The sequence below is a fragment of the Protobothrops mucrosquamatus genome, unplaced genomic scaffold, assembly GCF_001527695.2.
Source record: "Protobothrops mucrosquamatus isolate PMUCROS unplaced genomic scaffold, P.Mucros_1.0 scaffold1891, whole genome shotgun sequence".
Lineage (NCBI taxonomy): Eukaryota > Metazoa > Chordata > Lepidosauria > Squamata > Viperidae > Protobothrops > Protobothrops mucrosquamatus.
This window is the reverse complement of record NW_015388017.1, coordinates 54,022-73,293: the sequence shown is the minus strand read 5'-3', so window position 1 is coordinate 73,293 and position 19,272 is coordinate 54,022. Positions and strand designations below refer to the sequence as shown.

Sequence of the window (19,272 nt, the reverse complement as noted above, 5' to 3'; positions counted from 1 at the left end):
TGCACATAACAGCCTATTTTTCAAACTGAGTTTTACTGCTATTCCCTTAGCTTCAGTCATATTGGTCTGGCATATTATAAGTTGTTTTTAATGGGTCTTTGTTCATGATCATAGGCTATATCCAACTGCCTGTTGCAGCTCTGGAGGGAAATGGGGCCCTTCACATCTGGTGACAAGGGTAGTTTTGACTTTGCACCGGCTCTACGCACATAGATGAGAAAATACAGCATAATGGCCCTTCATTGTTAGAAAACTCTTGATCTTCCTGAGATGAATACAAATGACAACAGTTTGGCAATAGCTATCACACTGGGATTGTGCTGTAACCTACATACAGTTAAGGAAGAATAAATATTGGAAAAAGGCTTGAGAGGTACAAACATTAATTTTCCCTGAAAATGGGAATCATTAAAGCAGCAGCCTTTTGATCAAATTGTATGTTGAATAAAGAGAAAACAGAAGCATTTTGGAAAATCACAAGCATACCATGGATTAATGCAAACTAGAGTAGATGATGAAGGAAATATTATTAATTATAACAATATAAGGACACTGTCAGGTTTAGATTAGCTCGATATGTATTACATCTCTTCCCAAGTCTAGCCTTTTCCGCAGTTTATGACTTAGTGCAATTAACAAGCCTAGTCATTGTTCCTGGGATATTAAAAATGCCTTCTTTTGCACAACTCTGCGGGTCCTACTGAAGCGATTCTGTAGCTTTGGATTTACTTTCAGTAATTGCAGTAGCTTAGATCCATTTACCACACATCAGATTCATAACAAAAATATCAAAATTATATCAATCTTAAAAACTGCTGCACCTGTTCTAAGGGAGGTTGCAGATTATTTGCAGAACTACACATTCTACCAACAAACATGTTTTTTCCAGACAAGCGGGAGAAATCTACAGTAGGTGGGTTTTACGTTGATGCTCCCCCAATTACTGAAGTATCCTTTTTAACATACAATCCTTTGCCTTTGCTGGTTTGTGATGAAGTACACTTGTCACCAGGTAGGGCAAAACTATTTCACTTAGCTTGGAAGCACAATGGAGCAAGTTATTTTTACTGGACTCAGAATAACTGAGAGCAAGTTTTCACAAGTGTATTATTACAGCACAGCAAAAGTTCTAGATTAGGAATTTTCATTGATGAGCCATGGCGGCGCAGTGGTGAAAATGCAGTGTTGTGGCCAAGCTCTGCTCACATTGCCAGGAGTTTGATTCCTTCGATCCTGACTGGCTGAAGGTTGACTCAGCCTTCCATCCTTCCGAGGCCGGTAAAATGAAGACCCAGATTGTTGGGGGCAATATGCCGACTCTGTGAACCGGTCGGAGAGGGCTGTAAAGCACTGTGAAGCGATATATACGTCTAAGTGCTATTACTATTTTATAAGAAAAATTTAAATCTACAGCCTGTATTAGAATCAATCGAGAAACAAAACATCCTTACATTCTTCTTTGTAACAATTTGTGATTTTTGAAGTCATTAAAAAATTGGCATGGAGGATGGCTTCTTTGCCCTTGTTAATAGTTGTCATTGGTTAATTCATGCATACAATTAATTAATTTGATCAAGAATTCTCAGTCTCAGAAAACGTTTTGTTCAATAAATGCCAACTTGCTTATGTCTTTAAAGACCTGGTTAGGACTTGGATGATGATCACCAAGTGATCTAAACCTGTAGATTAGATTGGGAAATTAATGAGTTAATTTCAGCTAAGTAGCAATATTTTATTACAGCAGATTTGGGATAAACTTTTATAAGTTCTGTCTTTTAGAATTTTTCATGTACTCATTAAAACACACCACTATTTCAGCAAAGATTAATCAAATTATTTCATAGTACTATCACTCTTGATCAAAACATAATTCAGAATAAATTCAATTCAAGAGTTCTCTATAAAGTGAAGCACCTTTTGAACTTTTGTAGAAATATATATAAGCTGCCCAGATTCATTGACCGAGATGGGTGGTCATAGAAATTGAACAAATAAATAAATAAAATCAGGATTCAGTGTCCTTATGAGTTATTAGAAGCAAAACATGAATGCTTTATGCCTAGCTTCTGTCTTCAGAACAGCACTGTCTTTTGCTGTAGCTTTCTATTTCCAAGTTACTTTCCACAAAGTAAACTGCTAAGAAATCCATGTCAATAGATCCATTTACAGCCCAGAAGATTGTGGAACAAATAATATCTGCCTAATTCATCTGAACCAATTCTTTCCTCTTCCTAGGAAATAGAGAAGACACTTCCAGGTAATAGTTGAGCTTAATGAAAGTTTGAGGTGGGCAAGCTTTTAGCTAATTTTGTATAAAGGTAGTCCTCACTTACTGACTACATTTGAAATTGGCAACTCTGTCACTAAGTGACATGGTTATAAGGTGAAAAATCACTTCTACATAAGAACTGTAAAACTGAACTAGAAATCATCAGCAGATTTAACACTATATCTGAGTGATTAAACAAAGACCAAGATTTCTGATATTACTTAATGATAAGTTATTAAACAATTTATAAATGTATGAATAAATTGCATTATATACAATAATGCTATCAATGAACAGGATTTTTTTTCCTGCCCACTCTTTCCCAACATCTCCACAGCAGCAGGTGACTTACACAATTTATGTGCCCCTTATTCAGGAAGTACTTTGTACATCTTATAAAACAGACTTTTATTCAGAAGAGCTATGCAATAATGCGTTTGCTTATTTGAAAGATCCTAAAGAATCCTGTAGAAGACTAAAAAGTATTTTTGTGGCGACTATTCCAAATGTGTTTTTAAAACTACAGGATAAAAGTTCAAGTGCATATTATGTCTAGTATTTTTCCATATGTAACTTCTGTGCAAAAATATACTGCATATGGTTTACAAGTAACTTTAATTCAAATAATTTAAATCTGCAATAAACAGCATCCTCTAGTGGATACTTAAGTGTTGCAATCTCATGAAAATATTCTTAAGCCAGATGTTTACTGTATACCCTTTTCTGAGATACCACACTTGTTAGGCAAATCCATTACATCCAATAGGCATTTTTTACTGGAAATTGGAAGCACCAGAAACCGGAAAAAGAGTCTAAAATCAGTCATATGATGCTGCAAATGGCTGTAAAGGTGAGCCAATTGCCAAGCCCCAAAATGTAATTGTGTCTGGAATGGGTTCAAAATTGGGTTGTAAATAACTTTTGTCTGGGTCCATTGTAATTTTGGTCACTAAATTTATAAATCGAGGACTACCTGTAATTCAAAATGCTACTTAAACCCAGAAATGATCATTTTAATTTATGTTATAGTTTTAAGGATATTTTACTTATGGCAACCAAGCCTGGAGATGAATTTGTAACTAAAGCCATTTTACAGCACACCTTTCAATAATCCACTGAGGCTTAGACTATTAATCTCTGAAACAACATTCAAGATGCTATTTCATATCTAAAGTTTTAACTGGAGTCTTTTCCAACTGGCAAGTGAAGAATGTGAGGGCATATATGTATGAATGTATTCGTGCCCTTCTCAGGTAACCAGTGACCATAGGAAGTGTGTCAGCAAATGCATCCCAAATAACTGCTGTATTTCAATATATCTAAATACAGTTTTTACATTTTCATGTTTATACATGCATTGATTTTTTATGTTATAAGCCACCTAGTATCACTTTTCATGAGATGGGCAATCGTATATATTTGATTAATCAATCAATCATTTAATTAAAGGAAAACCTTGCTTATCCCCCTTATATCAGAGCCTTGCCTTTCAAAAAAAAAAAAGCCAAGTTAGATTACAAAAGGATTCATCTCAGATCATCTTAGCTTATCTCTATTAAGAACAATTGAATCAAAAAGTAGCAAAAGGAAACAATTTTATTCTGAAGTTAAAATGTTATTCAATTGAAATAGAAGCAGGTCAGTGATGGACATGTCAATTTTTTATTGCCGGGCAAATAAAAATACTGGGATTTGTGTATAGTGCAGAAAGTTAATGGTATGTTAATACCATCAATTCAAATACTGGTTTGGCACTCATCTTTTAAAAGTGAGGCAAAAACTACAATATTTTATGCAATCCTTGAAGAATGCTTTATGCACAGTACAGATAATTTTGCTTCAACAACAAAAAAATAAATTCAACCTCTCTAATATGGCTATGGAGATCAAGTCATTGACTTGGATCAAAGCAATTGGATTTGAAAAAGTGGTCCACAATTTGTAAATTTCAAATGGGTGGGGGTGGGATAGTTTCAGTAATGCACACAATCTATCCAAAGGTTCTGATCTGACATTTCAAATCACTTCAATTTGATGCTTTGCTGCTCCAGTTCTGAAACTGAATGAAACCTTTATCCCTTTAGTACATGGGATAAAACGGATAGGAAGGGATGGATAAAAATGCAATAAAAATTTAATATTTACTTCTGAGTTACATTTAAAAAGACCTATATTTCATGAAGTTAAAGATTGATTTATAAGTATTTGAAAAGAAGTACTAAAAAAGAAAGCCTTACAAAGTCAGATTTGCAATTGATCCAGAACACAACTTTTTCCTTGAGCTTTGCCTGCTAGAAGACCACATACATGAATCACGCTACAGCACTGCAAGGCACCGTATGTTTTTCACTTGTTTTGGAATACAAAAAGCCCAAAATATATCCACGTTATAGCAGCCTATTAACTGAAGAACCCATTCCAGCAAAGTTGGCTTGGGAGACCTTATCAGTTAGATTTCTTCAGTATCTATCAATTCCCATCTGTATCTGCTCTTGAGGAGGTCCTAGGCTTTTTCCAGTTTTACTGCATTACACTCAGCTTCTTCCATGCCATTAGTGTTCGCATTTTCTTGGTACTGGGATTTTCTGTTGCACAAATTGCTGGGTAAAATGACAGAACTGCCAGAGGTTTGGCAATTTCAATACTAGCTTCTGACCCGATTTCAATATAACGTGGTGTTTTTGGCAAAGGCATAAATTTCTACATTTACCAAGAAAGAAAACTGGACACTAATCCGGTCCCTAATCTGGCTCTCTTTTCAAGGGCCAACATGACCAATAATTCTATCCGCATGCTTCTCATTATACCAGGCATTTTAATTTGGTCTATACAATACACAAATCGCCTTACAACCACTGATATATTCCAACAGATGTCAAGCCTTCAAGGAATTTTACAAGGAGTTGATAACCCTTAAAAATTTTATGGCTACTAGTCCTATTTAGTAGGGGATACCCTGAAAGCAAGCAATGGCTATCTGGTCTCTAAAGAAGCACCATCATTCCAGCTTAGAAGAACATATGAAACTATCTGGAGATAAAGGGAGTCCCTTAGGTGGACAAGAATTTGCATGGCTTGTAGTCACTAGTCCAGACAATAAGCATTTGGAACAATATGCAGGTCCTACTGTACCTGGCTTCAATATACTCATCAAGCAGGAGATTAACAGTTAACAGCATACCTCCTAGCTTAGAATTTATTTTGATCTCATGGCAAATAAAACTTGTTAGGAGTACAGTAACTTCCAAGAGAAATACTGCATTCAACACTTGTCAAGAGATAAAAATAATACAAGACAAACTATAAGCAGGTTTCTTCTGTGGCACTGTTGACTACCTCTGTACAGCAAACATTGCAAGACATGACCTTAATTCTTCTTGTAGAGCAACATGACCTGAGATTTCTACCCACAGGCTATTATCATCCCAGGCAGAAGTAAAGAAACAGTCAAAAGGCAGCCCTGAAAACACAGACTGTTCTTGACTAGACATCTGGGTGCTCTAAGTGTGGTATCCTAGGGGAAGAAGTCATGTATGTGCTTATCAAAAGAACACCCGAAAGAATGGATAATTTGGGAGATGATTTTTGAGGAGGGAATCCCCCCCCCCGCTCCAGGGAAAGAGACAAATATCACACTGCAACAAATAACTGTCCACTTTTCATTTAAATAATGAACCCGGAAAACCTTCAAGGAACTTAGGGACAAGATTGTGCAGTTTAAAGAAAAGGCTCTCAGATTAAGCCGATTTAGAGAATTGCCTCAAACAATAACAAAGAACAGAAGACCTTTTTTTTTTTCTAAAAATGTTTTTTTACACATTTTCCAGCTATTTATAAAACAGCAACTAAATACCAATAAAGTCTGAACCGAAGGAATGTGCTTCAGAAAAAAAAATTCACACATTTAAAAGAAGTGTTTCTATTAATGCCGTACGCCCATGTGTTTTTGTGTAATTGTTAAATCTCTTTCACCTGATTTTTTAAAAACTTAAAAACACTCTTCGCCAGTCCCTAGGTCCATGACTCAGTATTGCATTTAGAAGAGAAGTGCTCCCATGCTGCCAACTTCACTCTGCTCTTTTACAAAGATTTCAAAGTATTGGTAAATGATGGTGACAGCCAACAAGATTCCTGTGCCCGATCCTATTGCTCCGAGGAAGTCTGCCAGCACAGAGAGGGCACCAATGCAGAGGCCACCAAAAGCGGCAGCTGTTGGAATGTATCTGAAAAAGGAGGAACAACAAAATACAAGTTAGGCCAAAAGATTTAAGGGAAATTGTCTACTGGCCTAGCTACTGTGGAAAATACTTAAGGCAAACTAGTCCTCAAGTATTTGAGTCTGCCCTTTACACTCTGACGTCACTGCAGTCATTATGCACGGTGCCCATGTGACTGCCTTGCTCAATAACTGCTATCTCAGTCCTCTCAGGTGGAGTTGCTAAGAGTTTTATTCTTGACACTGTGTAGGTCAGCGGTCCCCAACCTTTTTGGCTCTGTAGAGCCGGGGCTGTGGCAGGGGGAGAAGAGGGGATAATTTCACGCATGCAACCTAATTTCACGCTTTGTGCGTTCACCCACTGTTTGTGTGGCCGGTGGGGGTTGGGGATGTAAGTTGTTAAATGAATAAAGCGAAAGAGCTGCTTGCCAAGAGAGCAGGCAGCTCTCCTCCATGTGCAGGAGGGAATTCCTGTGCGCTAAGTCAGATGAAGGAAGCTCAGATTGCAATGATCCAAGTTTCCTTCCTCCAGCCCAGTGTGCTGCCCCTCCTTGCTAGAAAGTTAAGACTTTCTACTTTCTACGTCAGAGAGGGCAACTGCCTGATGTGCTGGAGAAAGGAAGTGGCCTTCCCTGCTAGCTAATCTGTTGACTTTCTGAGAAAGGCTGCAAGGAAGATGGCAAATGGTGATCACATGATTGTAGAAGGCTCGACAACTTGCTGTAACTGTGAAAAGGTTGCCAAGAGTCCAAACTGCAATCATTACAATCATAACTTTGAGCACAGGCCGTAGATCCCTTTGTTCAGCGGCATAGTAATTTCAAATGATCACTGAATGAATGGTTGTAAGTCAAGGATCACCTATAGAGCCCAGTCAAGTTTCTATAAGGTCAGACCTTCCCAGATTCTCTCTTTCTGTGTATTTTATATTTGCAATTCAAAGAAATCCACCTACTTCGTCCCACTTAATGTAATTTTGAGGAAAGCATGCATGTATTCTGGTGCATAGGGACACCCTTATCTGAAGAACCCACAAACTGTATAGCTACACAGCTTTGCCTTACTGGCGCACAGAATATGTGTTCTTGTATTCAATTAAAATACAATCCAGGCTACGTGTATATTTTATTTCTGTCACATACATGAAGGAAATTATTTGCTTCTTTTAAGAAGCAAGAATCAGTAGTGAAAAAAAATGCCCTTTTCAAATAAGCAAATGATGAGGGTTATTTCCTTTGCCTTCCCAAATATAAAGCAAGCATTCTCAGGAATGTTACAGGGAACATTTCCCAAGGCTAGACTTTCAGTAACAAGGAGAGAGCACAAGGGCGTTAAATCTTCCAACGTAATTTATTTCCAGTTCTGCTTCTCTGAAGCAAATGAAAGCTCAAATAGCAATACAGATTACAAAAATGCTACAGATTTATAACTCACCTGTTCAGTTCATGAACCATGGAGGTTTCCCTGTGACCCCTCATAACCATCTGTTGCTCTTTCAGTTGTTTAGCAACCTGTATTCCAAAATAAGTATTTTTTTAACATTTCGTGAAAGAGAATTAATATGCTCGGTTGCTATAAAAATGTAAGAATCTTAGTAGTCCTTAAAATCAGAAATACTACAAGGGATAGAGCAACTGAGCAGAAAAAAAGATTTAACTTACTAAGGCATAATGCCATCTTCTCAAGTAACCCCCGAGAATAATTTCTAGAAATAAAGGAGTTATAAACATTTATAAACTCATACATGAAAGAGACTCTGGTGTCCTAAACAGAATTAATGGCTATAGAATGAGCATAGCCAGGAATTTATTTCAGCCAAGATTTTGAGTGTGTGTGTGTGTATGGGGGAGTGATAGTATTTGGATGTTAAGTAACTAAGGTTAAGCCTATTTTCTAGCATACATTTAGTTTTTACCCGCTTCCCTCCATATCAAATCTTCAGCAACTGCAACTAGTAGCCTCTGTAGTTTCAGGGGATCTGGGGCTTCAGATTTCTCATCGCAATTACAATTTATTTTGTCTATGCTACTTCATGATTCTCTGATCTCTTTAAGTTAAGCCTGATAGCCATAATTTTTACACCTCAGGATTTTTTTTAAAAAAAAGGAGGGGGGGAGATTATCATAAAGTAAATGTTTAAGTTAGTCATGGTTTGCTTGAATCGGCACAAGCAACAGACCCAGATTAAATCCATGGCCTCTGCAGATGAACAGGGGAAAGTGTTTGGAGGGCCACAGTCTATCACTAAACAATACCAAATTTAACAGAACAACAGTATGATTTGCTATGAGGCGTACCCTATAGTTCTGACTGAATTTGACCTTTCCATTAATTCTTTCTTCAAGCGCTTACAGCAGCACTGTCTGTCAAGTAACGTGGCTGGAGAAATGTTTGTTAGAGAGGAATGATACATCTAAAGATGTGGGATTTATGCTATTTACTTACATCTTTTGCAGATGAGCCGGACACTTCAATCCAGGTTTTGGAGAAGAAAGCACAGGAACCCAACATAAACACAATATAAACAACTGCATGAACAGGATCATCCAAAACTGATGTAAAAGACTCAGGAGGCGACAAGTAATAACACAAGCCACCAACAGGATATGAACGGGCAGGACCTCCAGTTGATGTATCCTGCAGTGAAAATAGATTGCTTTCAGCAAAATTGCTTTCTTGAGTCAATAAGTAGCAAACAATTGCTAGCGACCAATCTAGTCCTGTTAGCAATATTTATGTATAATAGTCATGAGTCTTTTGTTGCATTGCAAAGATGTCGGCATGCATTGTTAGCATAACATAATAAAATATACTAAAGCTAATACCAGAAGACAATACAAAGGAACTGGCAATAAGACAACATATTAAGTAAGGTTCAGTATGAAAGGCCATCTCATTTGTAAGAGAAATGGTAAATAAAAATCAGATACAGTGTAATTCTGTATGTGTCTACTTGGAAGAAAGGACTAGAGAGTTTATCAAGTTTTTTAAAAGCCTGGCACTATGAAACTTTTTTCTGGGGTGCCTTTGCTAGAAGCACTTTTAAGTTCAGAGTTATAGAGAAGAACTTACAAGATACTTACAGACCAAGTACCCAGAAGGCTAACCAATATGTTGCCACTAAAACGAGCAGAGAGCATCTGAGAAATTACGTACAAGTTGGAAACCAATGCAGACTGAAGGATAATGGGAATATTGGAGGTATAGAATAACTTGATTGGATAGGTATTGTACTGGCCACGGTAGCGGGCAGATTTTATAGGGAGGTCCACTCTAAATCCCTGTGGATTGTAAAAGGAAATAAATTAAAATGTAAATCCAAAGAATTAAATGTAATTCACACAAGTACTTGCCCCAAGCATCAATCAAATCAGGGTAATTTTTAACAAGCAATCTCAAACAACAAAATATAATGTTTCTCTTTATTAGCTTATACAGGGAATCCCTCTTTAGCAACCACAATTGGAACCAGCAATTTGATTAAGTGAAGTGGTCACCAAGTGAAACCAGAACTGTGATAATGATCTTACTTCAGCTGGCAAGAAATATCCAGAGTTTCAAATTAGCTTTATACCGAGATTAAAAAGATAAATTTTGCACCTTACAAATTTATGATTTTTTAAACAATGAAATTAACAAAATTTAACAGTACTGATAAACTGAACAATGCATAAGGTTCTGAATCATTGGTATCAACTCAAATGAACACAGTGTCACTTTTAATCTACAATACATTTTACATTTCTCCAATAAACCTTGTGGAAATATTCATACTTCATATTTTGGTGATGTATTAATAAGCATTTCATCAGAACTTCATCAGAACTTCTATGGCCTTAATAAACAAACACATCTCCGGGCCTGAACAGAATATAAAAACACGTTAAACTGTAAATCATCATTCTATATATACTTCTACACACCTGGAAGTAAATGACAACAGCAAAGACAAATATGGTGGAAATCAAGTTCATAAGATTGGGGAGATTCTGCCGATAGAAGGCTTCCCTGAGAGCTCTAACTTTGTCTGTGCGAGTAGCCAGCAGATGGAACAGGGCGATGATGGCGCCTTCAAACTCCATGCCTTTAATGAACAGGTGAAGAAATTATTAACTACTGCATGAAAAGCTGTTGATGCTTTACAGTCCTTGCCTTTGAAAGCTGGCAGTTTACAATATCCCATATACTCCAATTACTCCTACGATTATTGATTCATTCTCAGTAGAATAACAACAACAACGAGTTGGAAGAGGTCTTAGAGGTTTTCTAGTCCAACCCCTACTCAGGCAGAAAACCCTATACCATTTCAGACAAATGGCTGCCCAGTCTCTTCTTAAAAACTTCCAGTGTTGGAGCATTCACCGCTTCTGGAGGCAGGTTGTTCCACTGGTTAATTGTTCTAACTGTCAGGAAGTTTCTCCTTAGCTCTAGGTTGCTTCTCTCCTTGCTTAGTTTCCACCCACTGCTTCTTGTCCTGCCTTCAGGCGCCTTGGAAAATAGCTTGACTCCCTCTTCTTTGTGGCAACCCCTGATATATTGCAACACTGCTATTATGTCACCCCCTAGTCCTTCTCTTCATTAAACTAGTCATACGTAATTCTGCAACACTGATAGAAATTTCTCTAAACTAGTCTCTTAGTAGGAAAAGCACATTCTTAATGGAATGTTGTGCTGAACATATAATTATTGAGGAAATCATTACTAGCTGCTAGATATGATACAAGGGGCATCTCAGAACATGTCTGGTTTTTTTATGTATCTGGGCATATCTAAAAATGTTCTTAATAAAAGTTATTGTAAAAACTCTCCCCCTCCCATCATCTTCTGAGGTAGAGCATCAATCAGACAGAAATAAAGGGACCCTCTATAAAGGACTAAAAAAGACCTATAAGCCTATTTGGAGATAAATTCCCTGATTGAAGGTGTTTTTTCAGCATTCCTGATCCACACAAAATGGGTCTGCTGCATACAGCATAACTATTTTTCTGAAAAAACCCTGTTTTTTTAAATTAAAACATGCAGAGACATACTGTGCATATTTTGGTTTACTACCATGTCTGAAACTAGCCAGTGTGGTTTGAGGATTCTATGTGAACTAGGCCACATTTACCTTTTCAATAAACTACTATTAAAACAAACTACAGTTTAATCTGATATTTTAAGTCTGCAATATATGCATTGCCAAAGAGTCTCATCTGCACGTTCTGGGAAATACCTTTGAAAAAAGCCACTAATGCTAAAGTTTAATATACAGAGTCGTCAGTAAGGAGTCAACATGATTAGCACTGTGCCATATTTACTCAACAGAATGGACTTTCCTTACATGCAAATATAAATATAACACCTAAAAGTGCATTATAATGTATTTCCTCTTTCTGGGCTATATTTATTCTTATCTTTCCATAAGCATCTTTAAACATCATCAGTGCAAATCATGAGATGAATTGTTCAGGACCTTCATAGAAGTAGCCATTCTAAAACTTGAATTAAAATTACAGGGAAAAAAATGCTTTGCTGCTTGGTTTTCCATACAAAAAGCAAGCACTCATTTGAAACTCCCTGGGTTTCCTATAACTATTAGTACTGTTAATAAACCTCCAAATGAACTTTCCCAGTCAGTCAATTCTTGCATGAAATGCCAAACAAGTGAAATCTACTTCCAATACACACATTTTCACAGAGGTATTCAGGGTTTCAGGTAGCCATGCTTCCTTAAAGATACTGTAACATTCAAGCAAATCAGTACACTACTTACTAACTTGCACTTTTTCTTTTTCAGATGATACTCAACATACTATGCCGCTGGACAAATAGGAAGAGCTTAGATTTTTTTTTCTGTTTGCTTCCAAGGGATTGATACATGTCTCATCAAAGAATGATTACCTCGGCCAGTGTTCACTGTAGTTGGGCTGAACGCTTTCCATACAATAGTCTCACAGATATTAGTAGCAATGAAGAGAGAAATGCCAGAGCCAAGACCATAGCCTTTCTGCAGAAGTTCATCCAACAGAAGAACTATCAAACCAGCAACAAAAAGCTACAAGGAGAAATGTATAATATATAAATCACTTAAATTAAAAATTACTAATTAAAAACAGTTCAGAAACGGTTAAACAGGGACAGCAATTTCTATAAATACTTGTCTGTGGAGATCGCTTAGTAATTCATATGAGGGCAGCCCTTTTGGGTACTATGTTTCTGTGCCAAATATGTTCCTCAACCAAGTTGATTAATTCTCTTACCTTTTCAATAGTTGTTACTGAAAGGGTAAGCATACAGTTGTGAAATGTGTAAATCTCAGCTCTTTGGTTGTGAGATTAATATACCCAGAAGTGAGAACTTTCCATAGTAAATGTCCTGCCTAAGAAGGAAGCCTCCAAGTGACTGTCAAGAACATTTAACATTCTTGCAGAGAAAGGGTTGAATTAAGCAAGTTTGCAAAAGGGCCCGATTTCAATCTTTTAAATTTTAAATATCTACAGATCCTAGGTCTACATCCAGAAGAGTTTTAATAACTTAAAAGTTACCTGAATGGTGATAAGGAGACAGATTCCTGCTCCCATCTCTGATGGGTCTCCATACATCCCAGTCATTACATAAACAATAGATTGTCCAATAGTAATAATCATGCCAAATACTGGAAAAGAATTACAAGACAAAAAAGTGAATGCAATTTAACATTCCAAATTTTCTGAGAGGTCAATTTATATTGTCCACTGTTTGTATCTGCATGAACTAGAATACAAGTTGTTTTAAATTTCCTGTTCCTTACATTTCTGTGCCCCATTGAAGAGAGCTCTGTCTTTTGGTGTATCCCCAACTTCAATTATTTTGGCACCAGCCAGCAACTGCATGATGAGACCAGATGTGACAATGGGAGAAATGCCTAGCTCCATCAGTGTACCTGTTGGAAATCAAAAACAGAGTGAAAGATAGGATCCACCAATCCTTTTCTGCTCAGACCTACAACGATAACTGGCCATCTTGAGACATTATAAAGATGGGGAAACCATTTAAATTTTCAATGGAACTTCATTCTTCGCCATTTTGCAAAAAAACATCATTCTGTTATATTATCAAATTAAAAGAAGCTGCTTTAGCAAGGCAAGCTGAAAGTACAGTTCATTTTGAAGAATGAGTCAGCCTCATCCTTTAGAAACACATTTCCCAACCTATTGAAGCATAATAATTTGACACAGCTTTTTAAACATACAGAAAGTGCTGGTTGTAAAGATTCTGCAAATATGCTAATATTTCCAGGCAAATCAATAATTTGTAAGAATAATCAAAAGAATTTTGAACATTTTTGAAATTTGAATTTTGAAATGTTCCCATGTAGAAATTCGCATTGCCAACTAATAACAAATAAAAAGTGGGGGCAAATTTAAAGAATAAATAAAATGTTTAAGATGATATATTACACAAAAGGAAATTTGCTTTAAGTGACCTATAGAACCCAGTTAAAATATATGATGAACCAGTATTATACTAGCCTTACCAACTGTCCCTCTATGCATGTTTCAAGCATATTGCCCTGCAGAGAAAAGAGTTTACCAGATTATGTGAGCTAAAAGATGATTTTCAGCAGTTCATCAAGTTAAGGGCAGGGGGAAAAAAGGAAACCATGGCTCTTTTAGCTCTGCTAAGACACCAGTAGCTTCTGATTCATTCTGTCCTTCAATTTCAGGCAGTCCACTTAGCTATTAATATATAGCATTCTGTGTGCGCATGTACACACATGCCTTCAAGTCAGCATTGGGCAAGAATGACTGGCCCAATGTCAACCCAGCTGGCTTTTTGCCTAAGACAGAACTAGAATTCATAATCTTATGGTTTCTGTTCTGGCACTTAGCTATTATACAAAACTGGCTCTCATATAACATTCAGCTGACACAAAGTAATGGAAATCTCCAATCCTTTTTTATACTTAAGTCAATCAATTTCTCAGCCCCGGTCCCAATGGTAAAATTAGTGAAATAATATATGCGAACCGCTTTAAAATGACCCAAAATATACTACTATCTTCTATATTTGTAATGACAGCATCATTATGGCCAATCTACAAAACCCCATTTTACAATCACAATATCCAAACTAAAAATAATGCATAGTACTATGATTAAATGGGATATTGATTATTACCGAAGTCAGTGGGAATGCAAAGTGCTTAACTTATTTAAAGGAGAAACCCAGTTTGGTATACGATAGACAGAAATGAAATTTAGCAACAAATCAATTGTTAAAGTGAATTTCAATACCTCTGTTGGAAGCCAGAATTACTCTTATCCAATAAAAGGGATCAGCTGAATCCGATGACATAATACCAAAAAGGGGAATCTGGGTTTAAAAAAAAAAGCAAGCAAAATTATCATAGGCTTGGCTCTCTAGCCTTTGTTTTAAAGAAAGGCTTGAAGTAATAAAAAGAAAAATACCTGGCAGCAAACCAAAAAGATGAAGAGAGTGATAGCCGTCCATAGCACCTTTTCTTTAAACTGGATCTATAATAAGAGATGAAATTGTGAAAATAATTGTCATTGCCAACATTTGGCTAGAACAAAGCATGAAATTTCCATGGGAAATACAGCTAATACTGTACACAACTTTTAAGAAGCTCGATTCTTCTCTCTTTTCATTGAAAACTCTCCAAAAATGCTAAATAGAAAATCGAGGGACCCCCCCCCCCGCATGAAAATTGCTGTGATATAGGGTTATATCTGTTATCATAATTTGGAGACCATAAATGGAATGTTTAATATATTTAAATTTCCAACATTTCCATGCTGCTTTTACTAAAACACACACACAAGAAAATAACACGAGCAGGACTTCGGTAAAAACAAAGCTTTCCAATTAAAATGATCCTTTAGTTAACCCCAGAGAAATTCCTATATTTGGCCAGTTAGAAATCACAAGTAGAGGCATAGTAATGCTAATATCTATAAATAAAATGCTATATGCTATAGTAAATGTTATCAAAAGTGATAACCAGCATATTTTCCACCTATACTACTAGGCAAGGACCACTATAAGAACAGTTCTCTGGTGCCTTTCAGACAGGATATTATGACAAAATGAAAACCAACTAGCCCGATTCATTGGGAAAAAAAGAACCATTTATAAACAGCTTGCTGTCCCTCTACTCTTTCAAAAGCAACATTTAATTCTGCCAGCTGGACTGGCAGTCTGGATTGTGGAAATGAGAAAAATGTATCTTGAATTCTGCCACCAAGGAAATGATGCGTCATTTTATTCAAGCTAAAGAATAAACATGTTGTATTTCAGTTAATCACACTGCTATCATTTGCCAGATACTCCTTTCTGCCTTTCCATTCAAACCCTATTGTGTTGCTTTTAAAAAAAAGGTGCTAAAAGGGCCTAGGGGTTTAATTGAATAACTTTGAAAAAACAGGAAAAAGGACAAATATGTTTCTTTCCTATTAATATTTTATAAATATTTTGGTAAAACTACAATTCTATAATGCATACATTACCTTCCTTTCTGGTTTTTGAATTTCTGGCAAGATAACGCAGAAGGGCTTGATTACTTCAAGAAATTTAACTGTGAAGAAAATTGAGAAATTAAGCAGACATTCATCAATTAACAAAGATAAGATTCCTCAAAAAGAAAAATCTCAGCTTCTTCAAAATTTACTAATTGCTAATCTATACAGTCTTCTATGCAATTATTTATTGGACTAGAAGACCTCCAATGTCCCTTCCCTCTAATTCTATGATCTTGAATAAATTAAATATAGAAAATGATCTGGGCAGACACATGTTTAGTCCTATTTTGTACTTGAAGAAAAATAAATGGAAGGTCATGACATCATATGCAAATTAAGTAGCTACCTCTGCTATATCTGTGTTCTGAAGTCAAAGACAATCAAAACAAGGAGTCTGTAATAACAATGGCGTACCTAATTTGTATTCTTTAATTTCCCAACAAGAACAATTTGTAAGAGCACGTGACTGTTGCTGTTGATTTCAGCATTACCCGTGATGTTCCACAAATATTAAAACTACAGGACTTCCTTCAAGTCACCTTGTGCTTATCGTTCAAGCAATTACAAATGCACTGCTGGTAATATGAATCTATATGAGGCAAGCTATTAAGTTTTTTGGGGGGGTCTGGTTCTAAATAACTTGAAGTCAGTAAGGAAAAAAAACCCAAATGCAGATTAAACCAATTTAAATTGTAAGAAAGAACGCATAGATAATATTTAGGACCAATCAACATCTTTAATACGAGCTGTGGTCTAACACATTTGGATGTCTGTTATGAGAAGGATGGGCCAAGAAGTTAACAATTCACACCAACTTAAGCCTGCTCAAATACAACCAAACTATTTATTTATTATCGTGGTTTTTAGTATCGCCTGTTCACCGCCCTGAGTCCCGCAAGGGAGATAGGGCGGTATATAAATTTAATAAATAAAATAAATAAATAAAATAAACCCACTGGGGAGGTGAACTCTAGCTTGTCTCAAAACATTGTCAGAGGGCACTCAAGAAGTGTGATTTATGTTTTTTGAAACAAAGCACAAGACTGACATCAGTAGCAGATGGTCAATCGGGATGGTCACTGTGTCATTTTCTGTGGATAATTGCCTTTTAAGCTTCAACATGTGCAAAAAGTTACAATCAGATGCAGAAGAAAAGTTGTTCGGTTTGCTACTACAACCAGGTCCAGACACAAGAGTAACCCCATGTCTCTATGTTGTGAAAGCATCCCCCCCCAGACAAAGCAGCGTATTTTATTTGTGATTACACGAAATATTTCAAAAACTCAAGATTTGACCTACAAGAATCTCACGTATAGGCTCCGATTAAAATCCGAACCCTAGTGCATTTTTTCCGACAAATACTTCCCATTTTGCAAAATAAAGAAACTAGTCCCTGAAACTTGTTTGACCTATTATTGATGGACGGACCACTAAGAGCTCCCCTGAACTATTTTTGAACCCTGGCCCTTAGCGCTGTCTCGGGATATTCAGATTTCATCAAGAAATGCCCCCGACACCACCTGTCTCACCAAAAAGCCCCCCTCCAAAGCTCTGCTGACAATCCCCCCCCTCCCTAAGTCCGATAGCCTGGCGGGCGCAACATGGCGACCACCATTCAGAGTGGTGATCCTACAGCCCCACAGACTATCCCCAGACCACTGTCTTCCCGCATCTCCAGACAAGACACCCGTCACCTCCAAGCCGCCATTTCGCGTCTTTCGCCCTCAACTTCCCCAGCCCATAACTGGTCGTTCCCCCCTTAGCAGCTTCTCCGTTCCTCCTCCTCGAGGCTATCTCGAAGAACGGCCGGCTCCTTCCCTCCCTCCCTCGCCCGCTACTCCGGGCCACAATCGGCTCTCGCAAGCGTCTACATCGCCGTCCAGCGATACTCACTCCCCATCTCGGCGCCCTCAACGCGGAAAAGGAAGGGCCAAGCGGCAGCAGAAACTCCAGTTCTCCCCTCAGAAAGACACGTCAGTTGAATGGAAGCCCCACCCTCCGGCTTCCTTCCGGTTCCTGCCACGCACTGGTAACCGCCACCAAAGCCCAGTTCGTCCGCGCAAGCGCACTAAGGCTTTTTAAAAAATTAACCTGCCGCCTCTACTTTTCTCTAGGTAGGACTACAATTCCCGAAGCCCTTTGAGGACGGGAAAGGCTCTCTTGAGAAAATGGTACGGCGATTTCGAGTTCGTAATTGCGGGATCTAAGGAATACTTTCCCACTTGTTCGCGCTTTATACCGCGAGCCAAGAAGCAAAAGCGGTTTGCTTCCCGGTTGCCAGCGTGGCTTGAAAAGGGTTTTGTTTTTTTGTTTTTTTTCTGCAGTGTTTGGGGGTCTACGAAGAGTAATTTGCCACGTGTTATTCACAGTCGGAATTTTTTTTGTGTGAAGTGGTTATAAACAAACAAAATAAAACATAGATAAGCAAATATTTTACAGACTATGCAGCTAATTCAAAAGTATAAGGTAGACAATAAGATCTGTAAGAATTGGAATTATTCTGTTGGAATTATTCAGCGCTTTTTGAAAGGTTTCCTGCTAGTCCTTCAGCAGAACTTTTCCAGGCAATGCTGCATATTTTTGAGCGCCCTGCCTATTCCACAGGATTTAATGGGTAAATCAGATGCCACATGATCTCCTTTGTGTTTTGAGCAACAGCATCCTCCCAGACGTTTTTGGAGAGAAAATTGAAAAAAATAAACCCTTAATGCCAAGGGACAACATACAGAGGCAGAAACATAGTGGCCTAGTTTATACATCACATAAGCTATGTTTTCTAACCATAGTTTATGAACTTTGCATACATTACAGAAAACCAAAGTGAATGATATTAGACTGATTAATATAGTTCATTAAACTAAAATGTGATTAGCCTTTCTATGTCTTCCATGTATGAAGTTAGTTATTCTGATTTGTTGGCTTAGTTTATGCAAACCTGGATGGGGAATTCTGAGAGATGAAATCCAAAGTCTTAAAGTTGCCGAGATTGGACACTGCTGGTCTAGATGTGTTGTCCCCAAAACCGGGGGATGTCAAAGCCAATTGACCACCAAACACAAGGTGTGAAACAAAAATACTTTTATTTTGGTACCATATAAGGGCCTTGGTGTCATGCCTCCCTCCGAGCCTGAGCCTGACTCTGAGGATGACATGGAGTTCCCTGTTGAGGCCCAGGAGGGGGTGTCTATGGCTTCGGAGGACTGTGGGGAGGAGCAGGCTGAAGCAGGCCAGGGCCCTTCAAGTTTGGAACAGGGAAGGCAGAGCTCAGGCGAGGAGCAAGGCCC

General features: G+C 37.6%; 1 protein-coding gene across 1 annotated transcript; it reads right to left on the bottom strand.

Annotated features, from left to right (window-relative positions):
* Positions 1-6,076: 6,076 nt before the first annotated feature.
* Positions 6,077-17,994, bottom strand: SEC61A1 (SEC61 translocon alpha 1 subunit). Its single transcript, XM_015823501.1, has 12 exons — positions 17,882-17,994; positions 15,977-16,044; positions 14,918-14,983; positions 14,744-14,822; positions 13,258-13,389; positions 13,013-13,122; positions 12,369-12,522; positions 10,409-10,569; positions 9,569-9,766; positions 8,931-9,122; positions 7,920-7,996; positions 6,077-6,492 (listed from the first exon to the last, which is right to left on the bottom strand). The coding sequence occupies exons 1-12, from the start codon at positions 17,886-17,888 to the stop codon at positions 6,306-6,308; spliced, it is 1,431 nt and encodes a 476-aa protein (XP_015678987.1). The 5' UTR covers positions 17,889-17,994; the 3' UTR covers positions 6,077-6,305.
* Positions 17,995-19,272: the final 1,278 nt, after the last annotated feature.

Excerpts from the sequence above, each read along its gene's own strand:
- SEC61A1 (XM_015823501.1), bottom strand. Across the intron at positions 14,823-14,917 it reads TCTTTTTGGTTTGCTGCCAG|ATTCCCCTTTTTGGTATTAT; the intron begins GTATTTTTCTTT and ends TTTTAAACCCAG. Across the intron at positions 9,767-10,408 it reads CTGTTGTCATTTACTTCCAG|GGATTTAGAGTGGACCTCCC; the intron begins GTGTGTAGAAGT and ends TACAATCCACAG.